At 42.7% G+C, this 21,012-nt stretch overlaps 1 protein-coding gene across 2 annotated transcripts in view; it reads left to right on the top strand.

The window, feature by feature from the left end:
• The window catches only part of CDH4 (cadherin 4), a 419,557-nt gene that overhangs the window by 136,137 nt on the left and 262,408 nt on the right, over window positions 1-21,012 (top strand). Inside the window, exon 3 of one of the 2 annotated variants that reach the window (XM_038159242.1) lies at window positions 10,923-10,965. The exons of the other annotated variant lie outside the window; for it this stretch is intronic. Coding sequence (XP_038015170.1) covers window positions 10,923-10,965 — 43 coding nt within the window. The remainder of the gene's footprint in view (window positions 1-10,922; window positions 10,966-21,012) is intronic. 2 annotated transcript variants of the gene reach the window in all.

Raw genomic sequence — 21,012 nt, 5'->3', positions numbered from 1 at the left:
CAAGGAGAACATGAAATTTAGACAGGAATCTGAGACAGGTGGAGCTGGGCTGGCAGATGTGTAAATTGAGTGTATGTTCCTACATCTGCATGCCCAGTTTTGTAAGGCTGTGCCTCAGTGTTGTATCTTAGTGCTTGCCCCTTCTGGGGGCATCCCCTGTGAACACAATAAAGAAAAGTTCTGCCCTGGGCGCCTCAGGAAACAAACCTTCTCCCAGTTTTGGGGCTGCACTGGCAGCAGGGGTTTTATCTCCCATTTGAGAGCCATTTGCTCTTGGTAAATATTCTGTGCATTGACTTAGACCACACTTTGCAGTTGTCTCTGCCTCCTCTGTGGGGGCAAGTACCCGTTACCACAGTATGATGGGGTGTAAAATTGTTGTATATATTCTCAGCTTCATGGCCAAGTCAGCAACCTTAATTGCTTTGGCAGCTTTCCAGCAGCACTGGGATTGAATGGCTCTGGCATTATCACACCGACTTGCAGTTGCATGAAGTCGTAATCAAACAGGATATTCAGTTTAAAGCTTTTTGCCAATCTCTTGAAAACCATTTTGTCTCTGTGCATCACCTGCCACAGCTAACTTCTCTTCCAAAAGGAGGAGCTGGGAGTGGGAGTGTAGGAAGAGGATTTGGCCATTTTGTTTGCACGAGATAACTTGTTAATTGTGTGTACCTGAATACCTTTACACTTGGAAAAGTTGTGGTTTCAAACTGAAAGCCTGTCAAGGGGAGTATAAAAAGGGGGTGTGTGTGTAATTTTCACCTACTCATCAGAAGCAGCAAATGATAAGAGGACTATTTATAATCTGCTTGCTTTGTGGATTTTTAGTATCAGGTTGACAGATATAAAAGTGGATGTTTTGGGTTGTAAAGTTTCTAGTGGTGAGTTTTAATGCTGCTAATTTCATCAATTTGGGATTCTATTGTTACTTTGTCAGCCATGATGCATCACCCTTGTGGCAGTGCAAACACAGGACTGTTATCTTTAATTTTTGTGATAAAAATAAATTGTAAAACATTTGTGATTTGTTGCTGCTGAGAAAGATGACTGGGATATTGTAGTGAATGGCCTACTTACAGCTATATGGCAGAATAATGCGAGACTGAAATAATTTCTTAAACATTCTGTCATTCATTGCACATAATCTTGGAAGTGTAAATTGGCCTTTTGTAATGTTTATTTCAGTTGAACTACAGAAATGGTACTTTTTTACCCTAATCCTGCCCCATTAGAGACACAAACACAAGCTCATTTATCGTAGCTTGCAGTACTAATTTTTTACAACTGCTTGAATTATGCTAAGTGGTCTTGTGCAGTCTGGGAAACAGCAGCAGAGGTCCTGACCTTGCTTCTTTCCTCGATCAGCAAAGTTGAAATTAAAATATCAAGAGAAACAATTTCTGCAGCAAAATTGTAAAAGTTAATAGAGTTGAATCTACTTTTGCATTCATGTTCCTGTTAAATCAGCTCTATTCACATTATATTTCTGAAGCACATGAAAAAAATAAAGCCACTACTTTTTTGCTATCTTTGATGTAACAGATAAAAGAAAACAGAGACGCTTTAAATTGAATTTACTAAGTGCATATTTAATTTGCATTTAATGCACCAGGTATTGCATGTTAATCAAAATGAAGATGGCTATTAAAATATGCATTTAGGAATTAGCTGCTGTTGTGTTTGTGACAGTTGTTGCTCAGCGTGTTTAGAACAGCTTTACCATACAGGCTGGGGGACAAATCCCATGCTGGTTTCTATCCCAGCCAAGTTTGATTTGGTAACAGCATGGTTGAATTTCCTCCTTTGCCATAACTCAGCAGAGTTTCTTTTAATTGAACTCAGAGGATGGCCCACAGGCTGGGACTTCTCAAAGTGGGCATGGGCATGAAGGGGCTTTGGTATTTTATGTGTTTGGGCTGTGGAGGTGCCTGTGTCCTCTGGAGTCCTTGCACAGGGGATTTAGGTGCCCTGAGCCCCTCCTGCCCGACCACCCATGGGCACTTCAGAGCATCCCAGAGCATGGTCTGCTTGTTTTAATAGTGTTGGTTGTGCTGACAGTGCACAGGGGAGGCTGTTTAAGACTCCTCTCCATCCTGTGTAGGCTCCTGTGTGACCAGACACAAAAAGCATGCAAAGTTGTCAGCCTTGAGTAGAGGACAGTAAATTTTGGCTCGTGTATAACAAACATTATCCTTTACCTCATGCACTTGGACTGAAATCATTCTGGGCTATAACGTATCAGACTGCTGCTGATAGTTGGAGAAGGATATTCCTAGAAAAACATGTTTTAAGAAGACTTGGTAATCTGATAATATGTATTTTTAAGGATATTTGTGAGAAGGGGAAATTGCACTTGTCACCATCTGGATCAATACTTTCAACAAGTCATAATAAATGCTACTTACTGCTACTTAGGAGAGCATAATTAGTATTCAGTAAACCAATATTAAAATGTATGCTATGCTTTAAACTGTTTGACTGTATTAGCATTTAAATACCCTATTGTGTATTTGCTATTTCTTCTCTTCTTATAAAACTGTATTCTCCAGAGTTCAAAATGATTAATTTCCTTTAGAATATGTACAATGCAAGGATTTAACAATTCCTTGTATTTAATAATTGCTCAGTAGCCAGGCTTATTATTTCACATAAGCACTTGGGTACAGAGTCATCCAATATTAGGTCAATCATGCTAATAGGGAAATCTGCATAACACATTCCCTGTGCTCCAGGAGCGCAGGGGGAGGCTGGGTGCAGGGTGGGAAGGGCTGCACCACGCAGGCACCGTGAGGATCCCTCTCACATGTCAGCCTTCATTTTCTGCCTACCAGAACAACTGACAGCTGGATCAGGGCCTTGACGTGTCTTCAGAGAGTTTTGCCCTCCTTGGCATTTGCAGACAATTGTACAGCTCTGTCTGACAAGCAAAACCTTTTTTTTTTTTTTTTCTATTTTCCTTAAACTGACTCTCCTTCCACTCACTGTTGCTTACAAGCAGCGATCCCCTCCCGTGCCCAAGGGGCACGAAACACCAACAGGATTTGAACTCTGGCTCCAGGTTTAGCCCCTGCAATAAGATGAAGGGACTTCCCTCCACCATAATACTGCAAAAAATTATGGGAAGCCCTGCATAATGCCTGGAAATTGTATTCCCTCTTTGTCTACCCCCCATATAATCTCACCTTTTTTTCCTCCTGCAACTGTGAATAAGTTATTAAATACATGGCAGCTGAGCTGGTAAAGTGATTTACATCCTGCTTGCAGGTCCAGCCTTGAATATGATTAGTGTGCCTGTCTGAAAGATGGAACTGAAAAGGAAGGTTCTTTGAAAAAATGTGATGAGGCAACTTTTTTGTTAGCAGAGGGTTTTGAGAAAATCTGGTAATAAAAGTGAACATTGAGTTTGGCTGGCTTGAGGGCAGATTATTGTACCTAGAGGCTATTTTAGGAAGCAGCTTTCCATGAGATGGAGACCAAGCAGTTGGAGCTGCCCTGACCATGGGGACCAAGCATCTCTTGGTGCTGGAGCAGCTGTGCAGGGAGGGAACAGGAGCCAGGCAGAGGTCAGCAGTGCTGGCAGTTTGTCCTGACCAATCTGTCTGTTCTCATGAAGAAGTGACTAACCAAAACAGCTTCTTTTGCCGTGCAGGCTTTGCTCTGGTTGAGGTTTGGAGATGGGGATGTTTCCTCCAAGGAGACTTGTTTCCAGACTTCAAGAAAAGTGATTTGGTTTTTTTAGCAAGATACAATTAGTCATTTTTAAGAACAGTCTCCAAGCTCAGCAGTTTTTAAAATACACTAAAATCCATCTTTTCTTTGATCCAGACATGCAGGCAGTTGAAAAGAGAATTAGGGATGGGATTTAGAAGGAATGGTCAGGCTTAATGAAGCCACAAATTTATTAATGTCTCCTGCCTAGCTTTTCTAAAGGTTGATCTGTGTGAATTAGGTGCTCCTGTTGTACCATGACACAGGCTGGGCTCTCTTCCATGTGTGTCCTTGAATCCTTCACCCTTTCTGCCAGAGGGAGAGGACACTGTGGGGGACAGCACCACTCCCCTTCTTGCAGACTTTTCCTTTGACCTGGTATCTGCAAAGGCCCCCAGGCATAAATGATTTTGTATTAATGTTCTCCTGAATGACTGAACAAGGAACCTGTGGGTCTGCACCTTTTTAAGGCAGTATCAGTCCTGGGCAGTTTTGTGGAAAGCAGGACTCTGTCTGAGCCTGAGCAGGACTCATCTCACGGGACTGCAGAGCTGGGGTGTCTGAGGATGCTGTCCAGAGGGGAATCAAGGTCTCAATACACCCTGGTGAACATCAGCAGTGCTGGGGGTTGTGAATGAGTATGGAAATGCTGATCAAATCTCCTGCCCTGCCACAGGATATTCACTGCTCCTGTGCGTCCGCCTGTCAGGGATGTGAGACTCCCTGCTCAGATAAGCCTCTGAATTTGACTTTGTGGACTGAAAGTGTAGCTAAAAACCACCCACAGCCTTGCAGTAATATTTTGTTTTTCATAAATTCAGGCTTCCTAGGCTGTGTCAGTGTGTGTTGCTCAGATGGGTAGGCTGGGCAAGCCTGCTCTCTGCTGCAGGGGCAGTATTGGTAAGTGCTTAAAGAAGCACCGAGCATCCTTCTTTATCAAGGGGATTGCATCTCCAATAAGGGCAGCAACAATAGGAGTTGGACTGATATTTGATTTGAATAAGAGGGATTTCTTAGATCCCTTGGCCTAGCTGGGAGATGAGAGATAAGCCTTGCAGAAGAAGCACGCACGGTCTCTGAAATACCCAGCAAAACTCCCATCCCTCTCCCTGTAGGCTACTTAGCTGAGAAACTCAGCCCTGCATCTTGTGTAGATAAAATTGCTGTCAAATCCTTCTGAACTCTCTCTGCTTTCTGAAAACATGTCACCGAGGTGGAGATTTAAATCCAGCTTTTAAACTTCAGCAGGACTGGGAAAAACACACTTTCTAACACATTAATTGGTGAATTACAATTAATTTCCTGTAGAAGTGTGTATTATGTTCTCAATAATGCCACATGAAACACCATAATTAGTGTTTTTATGGTGAATTCTGAATTATTAATGCGTTGGTGCCTACTTTAGTGCCTCTGCTTGGGTCATTTGCATCTCTGGCAGAAGTTGGGGTTCTAGTCCTGCCACTTTAGCTTTACTTTCTTTTGCTTTTTCTTTTTTCTTTACTTTTACAGTGATTGTAACGACTGTTGGTTGAGGATCTGCTGGAGCTGGGTTTAACATTGTCCTTCAGGAAAGGGAAAGTGCCTGCTTGTGTTAATGGACTTTTTAAAGGCAGTGAGACCACCAGGACACTGACTGCTTTCCATAGTTTATCTGAATTGTTAGGACAGACCATTGATTGAGGCAGGAAATTACTATTATGAATACAATACTTTGCATTGATGATGATCTTTTCTAATACTTCACACTGTTGTAAAATCCCAGTATCTGATGACTTTTATACCTGACATTGCCAGTTCTGATCATTTTTCAAAGATATTTTGGAGGTAGTGAACTGAAAAAGTAAAATTTTCATTTGCCTGTTAAGGACACAGAGATGAAAAATGCAGAAAAATATTCACCCTGATAATGTATTTATTAAGTAACAAATATTGAGTTTGATGTCAGGACAGAAATTCATCTTTCAGCCAAAAGACTGGAACTAGCCATGGCTTTTCTGTTCTGCTGTAGCAGCAAGCAGATTTATCAGCTTAGAAATCAGGCTCCTGTACAGAGTTAGTTCTCAGTGTTCTTAAACTCTGTGTCTTGAGACTCAAAGTCCTCATTACTGTTCTGGTCTTTGGTACCAACATCAGCAAATAGGACAAGGCCAATATATTTTAATTATGTATTCCTCATCATGACAATGCTCTCTGTTCTCCTGTGGTCAAATGTGGCACAAAGCACGAAAATCACATTGTGTGATGTGCTCATGCACTGTTAACCCTGAGCAGGGTCTCTAATTGCAGGCAGTAATTAGTATCAGGTTTTTATGGATCTGTTGAGTATATCTGTGGATATGTGAAAAGGAGAATATAGCGTTGATCAAGTACACATCAGTTTTAAAAGAAATATTTCTCAGCCTTTATAGTTCATCACGCTGCCTGTTAGGATTGGCAGCTGCAAAATTAATTTGGGCTTCAGGTGAGTTAATGTTCTATATTTAATGGACAAAAAACCAAACAGACAAACCAGAACAAACTCCCAGATTTGGTTATTTCCATCCACTCTCTCTCTGGCCCCTGGGAGGTGACCCTGCTATGGATATTAATCCCTGGCTTTGAGACTGCAGCTCCTAATGGGGGAACCAGTTCCATGCTCTCAACAGATGGCAAATGTTTTCATCTACTTTTTTTTCTTGCTAAGTAGGTTTTAGCCGTAACAGGTTTTTTATGTTATTTCTACCAAATTTCCTTGGATGCAAATACTGTGTTTTTATTTCATTTTGGTTCTTACTTGGCTGTAAAATTCATCTTAAATAATATGGGTTATGCTTGTTTTAATTTTCCACTATAATTTTAACACAGCAGCTTAAAATATATTTATGATGCAATCCAGTGTTGGAAAATGAGCTGTAATGTACATTATAGTTGGTTTCCTACAATGTAAAAATATCTTTGCAGTTACATTCTGAAGGAATAACTGTCCTTAGGGGCTAAAAAAGCACACGCAGTTTACTTTGTTTCTTAAAGTTAATCATCAGAGCTCAAATGTAAACTTAAAAAGCATTAAACACTGACATAAAATGTAAGGAGTATTTTGTGGTTTTAAAGCCATGAAAGATAATGCAGAATATTTTACGGCGGAGAGAACTTTGTATTTCCTTGTGTGGAAATAAACCCTGAAATTGATGGTCAGACTCTTGTGCTGGCCCCACATAAAAACTGCAGTGGCAGAACACCACGCAGTGAATGGCACCATTTGGGCTGAGCAGCCAGCCAAGGAGGAGTGTGCTGAATCCCTAATTTTTATCCAAGTGACTTCATACTTCAGCTCTTTCCCCTATGTCTTATCCTCAGTTTGTTGAGAACGTGGATTTCACTGCTGTGGCTTTTTTATATTCAATTTTGTTTATATTTTAAGTGTATTTTGCAAATAGAGAGGAAACAGCAGAAAGATGGAACAGAGCAGGGATTTCACTGATTTTTTTACCCTGTGTGTGCATTTCCAGGCCTGTTGATAGAAATCCACCCATGCAGCACTTCCAGTGTTGGGCCTCCTCCTCTGACTTGTTTCCTGCATGATTTGTGACTCATTCCTTGGTGTGAATAATTTGAATTCTGCTTCTTGCCTAGAGAATTTGGGTAATGTGCCTTCAGAATGAGTTCAATTCTTCAATGGGGAAATACCAGCTAAAAGAAATGGCCTTTTGGTCAACACCTGCAAATTGTGTGTCACAAACTACTTTATTCTTGGAAAGTTCTGCACAGGTCAGCTGTAACAAGAGTAAAAGAGGATACACATGTTGGCTAAAGTGTATTTAAAACAGCATATGAGGAAAGGAAGGGAATAATCTTTCTCCCTAGATGAGCTCAGCAAGCAGGATGGCATTGTTAGAGTGGTGAAAGGGATATTTCCCATTATTAACTGCATTTGTATGACATGAAATGTCTGCGACTAAAAGCAATTTATATGTAACTTAAGGAATAATCGATATTGATTTGGAATGAAGAATGTTATGATCTTGTTTCTGAAAGATTCATGCAACTTGCAATTTTATGAAAACTTGATTCTATTACACCTTCCCTGCAGCAACACACCATAAAGATTGATTATACATTAAAAGCAATATTTGGGTGAAAAAATAGGCTAGGAGGATTTTCAGCTATCTTTTCCCTAGCTGCTTTTACTTTCTCCTCTCAGATGTATAAAAATGAAGTGTTTCCAAGAGGGGCCACAAGCTTAGACACTGGTAATATAATACTACCTAACACTTAGCATTTTACACCTTTGTAGCACTACACAAAAGAATGAATTCATTCTCAAAACACCTTTGAAAGAAGAGCTCTTTGAATATTGCATGTGGCAATAATGAACAATCGTATTTGTAACTTATTTTTCATTTTCCAGAAATAGTTGTTCAAACAAGTTCTTGCTTACAGGGTGGCTCATGAATAAGAAAAACGTTTGTAAATACTCAAGCAAAATACTCTATATGCTCAAGAGTTTACATCAGTAGAATTTGATTGCTTTGAAATCTCTCTTGGTGATTAGGGAACAAAAGCAAATCCTGTTTTAAAAGGTTACTAGCACACAGCTCAAGGTGTAAATGATAGATACTCCAAGTAGTAATTGTGGCAAGTAGAATGTCATAGGTGGTATTTGGTAGTGCATGGACCCTGACTTTTTTCTAGTTGCTGTAACTTGTGCTTTAGAACCTACATTTTTATGAACTGCACTAAAAACCTTCCCCTGACACACAAGTAATGATGTGGTTTGGCTTGAAAAACTCACCCTCAGAGTGGGAAAGAGAAATGTATAACGATTGATCTTTCATTTCTGCCCTCAGCTAGAGGTGCAAGTTCTGGGAAAGGGAAACTTTGTGTCTTGCAGGTTTGGGGGTTCTTGTTCTGGATGAGCTGAGCCATCAGTGCTGCTTGGGTTGTGTCAGTGCAGGGTAACCACGGCAAGGAAAGGCAGCACAGGGATGTTACAAAAAGCTGCAGAATTTGGAGCTTTGCTCTGCCCAGTCTGTAGTTATTGGTGCTGATAGAAAGGCACTGTTTGGGGCTTCTCCCACAAACCATGCTTAGGACCATCTGAGGAAGCAAAGAGAAATAATTCCTTTAATGTCCCAGTGACTCTGAGCGAGCAGCCCAGCCCTGCTTCAATTAGCACACAGCAACAGGGCTTTCATTTCTCACCCTTTGAGTGCACACACCTTCTTTTACTGCCTCAGTGTGTTTGTCCAAGAAGGTTTTTGATGTCTACTTTTTTTTTTCTTCTCCATCAGTTTCAAATTTTCAATGTCTGGCACTTGGTGGGAGTTCCCTGTGCAGCAGCAGTGAGCAGACCTCCCATCCAAAATCCATCCAGCCTTCTCCAATCAGGTTATTACAGGAAAGCTCTTCCTTGGGAGCTTGTGTGTTAAACAATTCATTTGAACATGCATAGTAGGGCTGTTGGTTCCTCTGAGATGATTCTGTACTTATTTTGGGGCAGACCTGCACAGAAATATGGCAGCTTTACTGCACAGCAATCCCCTGGCTGGAGCTGGGGTTTGAGTTATTTGTTGTTGACTCTGAAGTAGTGCAAGTTTCTGGGTAATTATTGGAACAAAACATGACATTAGCTATTGCCACGTAATGTGACAGCTGGTCTGGGTCACCTGCGCCAACAGTGAGTGGGTGGGAACAGAACTGGTGTGCAGGAGGCATTGCCCATGTGTTGAGGAGGATGAGGGTTATTAAATATCTGACGCAAGAAGAAGTGAGAGCCTCGAGTAAATGTGGAAGGTTTCCAGTATCACCAGGATTGCAGGGAACAAGACATTTGTACAAAGCCTAAATTGAGAATGTACTTGGGAATTGAGCTTGTTCTCAAATCATCAAGCCACGTGTGTGCTGCTCCTGCTAGTGCAGCCTGTTGTCTAATAAAGTTCATTGGTATTTTTCCAAAGAAATCCTGCTGACCAGTTGCTTTAGATTGTGCTGTGCAATTGCTTGAAACCCCAGTGTTCAATACTTGAAAACATTTGAAGTCCTAAATGTAGTTAGAGGTGTTTGTTTGCAGTGGACAAGGATTTTGCAGCAAACATCAAGGGAAGGTTTTTATCAGGAGGTGCTGTTTGGTTCAGGACTTGGAGGCAGCAAGTGTTATGGACTCAAAATACCAACCAGCCACTGCTGCAGTAATAGATTAGATTATAATATTAAAATGCAGCTTCTCTATGATATATAAAATCCTTTTTTCCCCTGGTTTTGGGAACATACCTGAATATTTTTCCTAATAGAGATGCTGAAGGGTATCCATGCTTAGGTGATAAGAGGATGGGGTTCAGAACCCAAACCTCAGGGATCCATTATCCACACAGAAACTGCACTGCAAAGACATGTTGCCATCATGGCAATTCTAAACAGATTTCCAGCTTATGACCATAGAAAAAGATCTCAAGGCAGGTTAGATGTAACTTCTCTTATTTTTTTTGTTTTTAATGTGCTTCTCTGATATAACTTCCCAATTGTCCTCTTTTAGAAGTCTATTGCATTAAATTCCTGAAGAGTCTTATCTTTTACATTCAAATGATGTATTGGCTTGGAAGTAAATGCATGAATGTCAAAACAAATCAATGGAATAAAAGAATAATAGGAATGAATCAGGCAAACATCATATAAATGGGAAACAGTGAAACCATGGTCATTCCAATGCGACATCCATAAATTCATAGTGAGGCTGTGTGTGTGTTAAGTTAACCATGCATGTAAGTGTTTGTAGGGTTGAGATCTGACTTAATTCTGTCACAGAAGTGCATAATTAAATGCATATAAAAATTAAATCACATGTGAGAAAATAGATTAAAGTAGAATCAAGTAAGCAAGACTTAAGTATCCCCAAACTAATATTGTTGTGTAATTTGAGAACAGTTAGGAACCTATTTTTGTATGTGTAGTACTGTATCTAAGCAACATTCTTTTAGGATGCTGTACTCGGGGAAAATAAGATTGTCTTCTTCAGAAGTGTAAAATGGTTGATATATTTTCCTTTTTTTTTCAACTCCCTGAAACAAGGTGATTGCTGACAGTCACTTGCTGTTACGGTGCAGATGGTTTTGAAGACACTAAAACAGGGGTCAGGAGACTGTGGTTCTCACTCTGTTAGTGACTTTCCAGGTTACCTTCAGTGACTTACTTCCATCTTTTTTTTTTTCCCCTCTCTTCTCCTTTGTTCTGTATAGACACGGGTTTGGAGGGCATGGCTCCCTGTGGTTGGTTTGTATGGTATGTACTCTATGCTTGGCTCTTGTCCTTAGAATAGTTCTTGCTGTACTGCAGTAGTATCAGAAATGGTGTTTAAAATTCCTCTTATACCAGAGCAAAGCTCAGCTTTGTTTCTTCATCACCTTTCTCAGGGAAAAGTGATTTTGCCCTAGGATCTTAGAGCATAACATTATCCTTGTCTTCCTCCTGTGGCAGCAAAACCCTACTGAAACTGGGAAAGCACCAGTCAAAAACAATTGGTCAAAAACAATACAGGCACAGTGCTTGGCAAGAATTGGTCCTTATGTTTTGGTAAAAATAAGCACCATAGAGAGTCCACAGCTGTAAAGCTCTGGTTCATTTCTGGTTTAAATGTGTGTGAATTCCATGATAAGTCAATGCCAAAACTTACATTGAACCACATCAGGAGGAAGAAAATGGATGCTATGCACAGCAGTAGTTCCAGAAGCCTGGCCCTGAAATACCAGCTCATGTTCTACATCCCCACCAGCTTTTGGATGTTATTCATCTTTCCACTCTCTTTTCCCTTTTTCTGGGGAGGGGGGAGTAAAAATAAACCTATGAAAAGAGGTGGCTGTTGTCATGCTGATCTGAGGTTTGAAAAATGGGAGTTGGTGGTGATTGGGCAGAGGCAGGATGGTCTGGGTTATAATCATTCTCTCCCACCACCTCTGTGTGCCCTCCATTTCCTGCAGAAGTCTATACCGAGTGACCCGGAGGCAAAAGTGATATTGTAACACCAGGCAGTGAAGTCTCAGGGATATAAATTATATATCAGGTGAGCACTGGCTGTACTGCAGGGATATCTGGACGTGTCCAGTAGCATTGCTGAGCATGTCACCTGTCTGTAGTGGTCAGCAAACTGCTGTCCCCAGGGTGACTGCAGTAGGCAGCCCCCAGATGAGGGTTTTTGGCAGCCCACTGACCCCCTGCTCCAGCTCTAATCTCTGATCAGGAACCATCTGCTCAGTGCAGCCCAAGCGAGTAAGCACTTTTCTAACTGTCAGGGATGACCTGGAGAAACTCATGGGGGAAATAAAACCATCAGCCACTGATTGGAATACTGATAGCCATCATTTGGAGTGGTGCTGCAGGAAACCAAATTATGCCTGTGCTCCCTGCCTCACTGCTCAGCAATATTGTCAATTTGAAGTTAAATCTTCTTGATCAATCCAGGCTCAATTTTGCCACCTTTTGTTGTATTGAATTATGTTTCCTAATGGGAACAGTCTCCTGTAATCCAGTGGCATGCATCACTCGGTAAGAAAGTGCAGTTACAGGATGTGGTGGTTTAAAAACAGTTTGTGTTTTCTTGCCTGACTTGGAGTCAGCTCTGATCTGAGCATGTCTGGAGTTACTTCTTCAGACTGCAAGGAGTGGTGGTAGTCACACCTGTGCAGCACAGGGAGAGGAAGCTGAGTCACTTCCATTGTACATGCAGGAGACATTTAGATTTTACTTTAATTTGCCATGGATGCAAAGCACAGGGGCTTCTGTAGTTGCTCTTCTTGGAGCAGGGAACAGACTTTTTGGCAGTCATGTGTTAAACCCATGGAAGCCAAACACCTGAAACAGGGATCCTTTGTCAGTCAGCATCTGCCAGTGTACACAATTTCCTAAACATCTGTTCAGTCATTACCATATTAAATCTGCAGTACCACAAGTGTCTGCATGTTAAATCACAGATCTGTATTTGAGATGCCTTAATTGAGTTGTAAATGTTATTTTATTACTTGGGTCACAGGACACAGGGAGAAATAAAGTTGTTTGTGAAAACCCAGAGCCAAATACTACAATCCTCTCTTGGTGTTTGCTCTGGCTGGCTCCTGCTGGGAGTCAGAGTCAGCAACAGAATGCTTGATCTCATGTGGCGAGGGTTGATGACAGTCTATTGACACCCCTCATGCTCTGTCACAGTGGTACCAGCAGCACAGACATGGTTCTTGCTATCCATGGGACTGGTTTCCCTCACCTTCCCTCTGCCATCCCAGGAAAGAAAGTTGAAGAAGAAATTCCTTGATGTATGTAAAATTTACTTTTCTGTCATCTAATTCTAGGCATGGATCTTGGAAATTAGGTTGCTTCATGGATTTATAGGGTTGACTTATAACCATATCATTTTAATGTGTCCTGGTGATGCAATGATTACTGATTGCAGGTGAAATAGTTTCTTTTTCCTGTTAAAAGAGTCTCCTTGCAACTTGTGCAATCACTTGTACCTTGACGTTTATTCCAAGGTGTACTCCATACCTATTTATATATATATATGGATCCTCTTATCCTGAATAGTCCTGTAAATGCTGAAAAGAGCATGAAAACCTCTTTGAAATGTGAGAAGAGCTGAAGGATGGACCATATTTTTCTGGCTGTTTGATGGCCAGTGAGGGAATGCATGGAGAAGGGAGGTGTGTCTGACTGAACAGAATGATGAGGAGAGATGCAGTGAGCTGAAGTGGGGAGGTGTCTGAGGGGACTCAGCTCACGATGACAGGAGGTAAGTGGTGGGATAAGCAAGAACTAAACTGGAGCTGGGAAGGGTTTTCATGCAGGACCCCTCTGTTTTCCAGTTCTGGTGCTGTCTGGTGGCCCTGGTCCATTATTCAGCTTCTGGGTGGGACTGATCCTGCCTGTGCGCTTAGCCTGTGCTCAATCCTGCTTGGGCTGAGCCTGTGTTCAGTCCTTCCTGGGCTGTGTCTGTGCTCTCATCCTGCCTGGGCTGTGTCTGTGCTCTCATCCTGCCTGGGCTGTGCTCAGTCCTGCCTGGGCTGTGTCTGTGCTCTCATCCTGCCTGGGCTGTGCTCTCATCCTGCCTGGGCTGTGCTCTCATCCTGCCTGGGCTGTGCTCAGTCCTGCCTGGGCTGTGCTCTCATCCTGCCTGGGCTGTGCTCAGTCCTGCCTGGGCTGGTGGCCAGGAGCACTGGGATGCCAGTCGGGAGCGCTTCCGCAGGGCAGATGGAGCTCAGCTCCCATGCCTTTGTGTTTCCATCACAGTCAGGGCACCGTGTACCTGGCTCCAGCTCCCTTGTGTGGAGGTGCAGTCCACTCATTTCTCACTGGGCTCCATCTGGAGGCACGACCTGGCTCTGTTCCCACCTCCAGCAGGCTGGGAGTGACGGGATTTCTCTGGTGTGCCTCAGCCAAGGGCCAGGAGGAGGCTGATGCCAAGTCAGCACGTTGGCAGCTGCAGTTGGAAGATGCTGACCCATATATTGTGCTGTGGCAGCTCCTTCCTTCCCTGCCCTGCTCTGAGGACACGGAGCCTGGCTCGTGTGCCGTGGTGCCAGGACCTGACACTGTAAGAGAGTTTGCAGCCACAGACCGAGCAGCTGGAATTTAATCACTCCAGCTACCCTTGATTAAGCCCCTGAATGCCCCTATCCACTGGCCAAGGCAGTGTTAGCCCAGTCCTGCAGATGGTGAAAGTGAGACACAAGGAGGTTAAGTAACTTGCCCAGGGCTGTGCAGTGACTGGTGACAGATCTCGGATTAGAGCTGCGAGTTCTTGGCTGGCAGAGGCTCCCACAGGCTGGACAGGGCTGCCCAGCACAGTGCCCAGGCTGCTGCTTGCAGCAGAGCTCTCCCAGCCAGAAAATCTTGTCTCCCATCTCCAGGGGAAAAGCTCCTCTTCTCTCAGCACAACCAAATCATTAAATATTTTGGTTTTTTTTCCATTTATGGGTACTTCATCTTTCCAGGTTCCCCCAGTCTTCCCAGGACCATCTAGCTGATCATAAAGATACTTTATTATTTATGCACAACCAGGAGAGTCCATAGGTGTGGAGTAGCTCTCCTTGTTCCCATCTGGCCTTACACAAGAAGCTGTTACTTTTCAGAGATAATTTGTGCTGCAGAGGCCACCTCTGCAGTTTCATTTTCCCTACTTAAATTCCCAGCCCACTCCAGAGTTGTGTTCCTCCTGTGCTGTTCAGGGCAGGCTCCATCCCTGCTGTGTGATGCTTTCCCAGCCCATCACAGCTCCCCCCAGCACAGTGAGCCCCCAGAGTGCAGCAGAGCCTCTCCATCCTCAGCTTTCTCTGGGGGTCCTGGTGGCTCCCCACAGCCACCCCTGTAGGTGTGGATGCCCAGGAGCCAGGGCTCCTGTGCCAGCTGCAAAGGAGAGTCAAGGTGCTGCTTGTGAAGCTGCTCCAGCCCTGGCCAGGTCCCGCAGCTCAGCTGGATCAGGCTCTGCCCCACACACTTGTGCTGGATCCCTCAAGCAGTGTTGATGAACACAGTGGGATGCACCCCTCAGATGCTGGAGAGAGGCACCATTTGGCCCTCAGACTTCCCACTGCAAAACAACTTGTTTATGTGGTAATCTCCTCAGGGTTAAAAACACACTAAAAAAAAAATAAAAAAAATTTAAGTGGTTTTAACACCATGGGAGGATGACAAAGAGCAGAATCTGGCTCCTGGCGACCAGGCTTTCCCTGCAAACTCTGCTTCAGGTGGTTTAAATGCTTTCCTCTTTCATCCTGCATGTCGTGCATCTCCGCACTTCCAGCCTCCTGCCACTCTGACAATGGGAAATGTCAGGAGAGAAGGATTATTCCTGCTCTAGCTCCAGCCCCACTGGAAGCAGGCAGTGCCAGCAATGTCAGGCAGATGCCTGTGCTGACGAGCGTGCCAGCTCCGTTTTGCTGGCCCAGAAGGTTCAGGTAGGTTGAGTAAGCCTTGGATAAGACCCCGAGCTGCTGGGTGCTCGTCTGAACCGACAGCCAAACCGTCTGAGGGCTGCCTGGTGCTTCTTGAGACCAGATGTAAACCCATATTGTGCTTGCAGGGCTGCAGGGAGAGCTGGCCCAGCTTGTTCCTGCATACTCAACATCTATGAGGATATTCATTCCCATTATTTAGCAACATTTTACTGTTAGATCACAACTTTGAAAGAAGCGTTTCTGATTGCTTGTTTTCATCTGCTTTATTCTCTATTCACTTCCTCAGGGCTGAGTAAATAATTCAAATATTTTTCTTTGAGGAATTCTTTATTAAAGATTTGACCACAAAATCCTTAGAGTGGTTCCGTATTTGAAATTATTTGTAAAAGTCTTTGATGCATCTTTCTGGGGTTTGTTTTCTTTCTGCATCACAATTACTGCTGAATTTTGTAGTACTGAGCTTTTGTATTATCCCATGTTTAAGTTTCCTTTTCTGTATTTGACTCTTACACAATAACCCAGCGCAGTATAAACTGAAATTTAGAATTGAATACACAGTTGGAAGTTATTTACAAGCTCAAAATCTGTTGCTGTGTTCCTCGATGTTAGCTGCAAACCCTGAATGCTTGCCTGTTTGTAGAAAGTGGGAACAAAAGCTTTTTAAATACTGTTGAGCTGAAGCTGAATCTCAGCATTCAGATTCAAAAACCCTTTTCCCCCTCATTCTCTCTCACTCTAATTTCTGTTGTAGTCCAGATTTATAGAGGCCTCGAGTTTATCTGTAAATCTGATTGCATTTACCCTGCAGTAGTTTTCTGTGCTCACAATCCATAAATATATTATTATGCCAGCAATATATAGATACCCATCACTTGGCTGCTCGGGAGCAGAGAGCACAGAGGAGGAAGGAGAAGGTGAGAGAGAGAGAGATGATTCTGCCCCTCAGCAGGAAAAAAAGCAGCTTTTTCCCCCACTTTTTATCCAGCAGCTTCTTCCCCATGTTATCTTAGCGTGCAATGGCACAGCCATGTTAAGGGAACCAATAACACTTGCTGTCCCCAAAATAAATACATAAACAAATAAAAATCCCTATCTAAGAGCTTGAGATGGAAAGAAATACAATACGAAAGAGAATTAAATTCCAAGCCCAGGTATGCTTCAGGCATTCCAGGGCAAAGAATTGCTTTGCTCTGGATGGGGCTTGAGGGAAGCAGGGGCCACCATTTGTCATCGTCAACACTTGGGTTGAGGTTTGGAGAGTGAAAATGTTTTCAGAAGGGAGGTGATACCATTGCTGGTTTGGCAGAGCAATAAAAGGAATGCTCAAATGTACCAATTAAAAGGTGTGAATGGCATTTTTATGGCCTTGTTCTGTGCACTCTCAGCACTGGATGCAGCCTGTATGGTAAGCCTGCTCTGGTCAGACATTATTCACTCTGATTTATATTCTTTAATTAAAGGCTTTTAACATTTAATTATACTGGGAAAGTAGCATTGGTGCTTAGGTCAGTTTATGGCACAGGAAATAATCTTATTTTTATTTTCTAAGCTGTGATTGCAAAGCAGAACTTCAGAATCTCCCCAAGTGGGCAAACCTCCCAAAACATTAGGTGTGCAGAATTGTGCATGCACTTGCACAGCTTGCACAGCAACTCAATTATTGCACTTACCTGCTTTGAATGCATGATCACATTAATTACTTGGGCAAGCTAGCTACGCATTATGCATATTTTTACAATCAGTGGTTGAACTGTATGCTTGTAAATATAACTGAGCTTTTCCTAACTGTAGTATATAATGTAATGAGAAAATTATCTGTGGAGTGGTAAAGTGGTAGCTTCTATATTGCCAGGAAGGATTTCCAGCATGCAGCAATTCTAGCTGTGAACATATCTGATTAAATTACATGAGTCTAGAATGAAAGTTGAATCAGTAAAAAGTGTTTTCATCTTTTTACTGAAGGCCAGAGTTTTCAAGCTGGGTGTTCAGGATTCTGCACCAATTTTTCTCTTTATCGTAATCCCCCCAAATAATAAAAATAAAAGATCATGTAGAACTGATACATACTTAACAATTAAGAAGAATAATCCGACTGATGACCCTCCAATTGTACAGTGCATGTTTAGCTTCCAGGAGGTGGATGTATTCTGCAAGTCTGCTTAGCTTTTTATCTTAAATTCTTGGATACCAGCCTACCCTTCCAAAACTCTCAACACAAACCCATCTCACAGGTTGTCCCTATCCAAGTGCCAGAAGCTGTTGAAGCAGAAATGGGGGGAAGATGAGGGCTGCAAAGTATCCACACTTCTGTCCCACACTAGGACCAGGGGGGATTATCCTTTTTGTTCCTGTCACTGTCATATTTCCTACCTTTGGTACCATTCCTCCTTGCTCATCTCCATTTTTTCCACTTGATTAAGTATCTAATTAGAATATTAGGGCAAGACTTTTTCATTCATGAGATGATGTCACAATTTCCAGGCACTGCATATGCTGCATTGCTAGGTAGCACTTAGCAATGTTTGGATCCCCATCTGTTACCTCAGTTTGGCACATTGTGCCTGCACTTTAAGCTCCAAAATGTTGTGACACTGCTTCCTACGTTCCTGGGTGCCAGGTGGATTGGAGCCATTCCTCGAAGGATGTGCATGTGCAGTGTAAAGGAGTAAATAACTTGGAATGGGCATTTGTCCTTGCTGTGAGGGTGTCATTGTTCAGTACCCAGCGCAGCCCGAGCCAGCTACTTCCCAGAGTAATACTCCAGCTTCCTGCTAATTATTTACTGAAACGATGACAGCTCTTTGGACATTGGCTGTGTTGTGGGTATTTCAGTAAATTGCTCACGTCTCTTACAGCAGAGTTCTTTCCTGCTACTACACCTTAGCATGTGGCAGAAGTACATGGTTCTATTAACAGTGTAAAGTTACCAGCACATATTTGCTGGTTTGGTAGTCTCCCACAGCCAGTGTTTTCCATGTGGAGTTGGGGAGAGCTACATCCTTACTTATCTTCGTGTCCTTTCTGCCAGCTGATGAGTGACCTGGTAAAGCTTTGGGACAGTTCTCTCTGCCTCCCAAGGCATCTTTGCCATTTCACTTTCCCTCTATGCCTTCTCAGTTTGTTAAAATGTACAAACCATCTTTCTCTTTTTTTTTCTCCCTTTTTTCCCCCTGGTTTGAGTGGAGGGTTGGACTGGATGGCCTCCCAAGGTCCCTTCCAACATCAAGGATTCCACAGTGCTCTTCCTCTCATGCTCTTCTTGCCTCTCCTCTCACTGCAAGGAGCACCTCATGGGCACCTTGTCAGCTTTAGGGAGCTGTCAGCACTGGAGGGGGAAGTCAGAAAAAAGCATTTTCATTATTTTACACAAAAATGATGAAGTCCCCTCAAAATAACTTCACTAACAGTGACCTAAATACTCAGTTCTGTCTGTATTTCTCTTAAAATTCATCAGAATTTAACTCCCTGTCGTGTTGGTATACTTGAGAATTGGATTGAAAGAGCTTGAAACTGGAGTAGATAATAGACCAGTTTGTAGACAGTGCAAATATTTCAGTACTGACCCATTTCCAGCACATTATTTTTAGTGTACGACATTTCATATCACTTTGCATTGAGATTTGATGTGACAGTATTAATAAACTTTAAACAAGGAGAAGAAGAGGAGGAAGAAAAAATCCTTTCTTTTTCTGGGCAAGTACTGTTTAATATCTGATGGACTGAAGGAGCCACGGATAGGGAGGAGGAGAGCAGCACCCTCAGGGTTGGAGTTTCCCTTATACCTATAAAAAGCTATCGTGTAACATGATGGCACATCCAACCAAAGCTCTCAAAACCATTTCATAATTTAGCAGTCAGTGCCTGGGGAGCCCAAGGGATTTAAGCACAAAGAACAGCAGAATAAGCAGAATCCCATTAATGGAGAGATTAGCAGGGCTGGAAGAAAGGAGTGTTTTCCATAAGCCGTTTGGGGTGCTCTGTGTCACCTGCATCTCCTGACAGCAGAGTGGTGACTCTGTCCTGAAGGGATGGGCAATGACAAAGCCAGAGCTGGCTGCATCAGGCAGGAGATAAGCAGCAGGAGATAAGGAGGCAAAAGGTGGAATAGTGCCTGTGCTGTCCCTGCAGCGCCAGGTCCTGGTAAAAGGCAGGAGGCTGAATTCCTCACGAGTTCGGCCCTCATGTTTTCACCACTGCTGTGATGGAATCCTCTAAAACATGGGGACCCGAGCATGACCTTTTTTCCCCATACTTTTTTCTGATTTTTCTTACTTTTTATTGAGCTGCTGAGCAGAGTTTAATGGTGGTGACGTTAAATTTGAGAGTTTATGGGTGAGAATCAAGGAAGGCCAACAAGGAAGATATCCTTATGGGAGTCTGCTATAGATCACCCAACCAGGATGAAGAGGTGGATGAAATATTCTATAAAGAGCTAGGAGGACTCTCTCAACCCCTACCCCTTTTTCTCATGGGGGACTTCAGCTTTCCAGATGTCTGCTAAAGAAACATAGCAAAGAAACAATGGGGTTGGTCTCTTCTCCCAAGTGACTCATATGTGCTCTTTTGTTTCTTCCAAAGGAATTAGAGTCCAAATGATGTTTATTCCCTGCAGTGCAGGTCATGATTGAAATACAGTTTTGAAAAACTGAAGTGATTTGTCTTTTTCAGTGTTTGGTCCTTTGGATTTTTTTTCCAGTGTTTGCACTGTGTAGACCTTCACTCTGCAGAGGAAGTAACAGAGCCAAGAAACTTGACTCCAGAAGAATTTCCTTCATAATAAGTGTTTGGTCTGGAGTTGTTGCCTGATTAACCTTGTTGGGCTTCCTGCCCAACTGTAGCTGTCACCAAAACCAGAGAATGAATGCTGGATTGAATTGAAAATCTTATGATTTGGGCAACAATTGAATTGCTGTCATCTTGTCCTGTTGTATCTAAATGGTAATTACATTCTTCCTGTAAGTTTGTGATTGGAAATGCTCTGTGGAGCTAAAAAGTGGACATACACCTGATGCTAGAAAAACCTGTGACATTTTACAGGAAACTATTTTTTCCTAGACAATTACAAAGCAGAAGGGATTTCAGCACTGAGAGAATACATGTTACTGGCTGAACAAATGCACATTATTTGCTAGAGAAACAGGTCAGTGTAACGAGCACTTCAGCATCTTTTTACTTTGACTGTGAAATACCAATTTCTGTTTTCCTAAATACTAACATTGTCTGTGAGCAGTATTTAAGTCAAAGAAATCTGTTATGGGTATTCATCCAAAGCAAATTCCTGCTGTTCCAGGGAGGAACTTTTCCATTTACTTGACTGTTCAGTTTTGCTCTACCCTGACCAGCTGTGTGTTTCTTGCTGTATGGGGGGAAGAGGGTTCAGACAGGAATG

The sequence above is a fragment of the Motacilla alba genome, chromosome 20 (assembly GCF_015832195.1).
Source record: "Motacilla alba alba isolate MOTALB_02 chromosome 20, Motacilla_alba_V1.0_pri, whole genome shotgun sequence".
NCBI lineage: Eukaryota > Metazoa > Chordata > Aves > Passeriformes > Motacillidae > Motacilla > Motacilla alba.
Note: the sequence above shows the minus strand (reverse complement) of the source record. Positions and strands in the feature narration are given on the sequence as shown.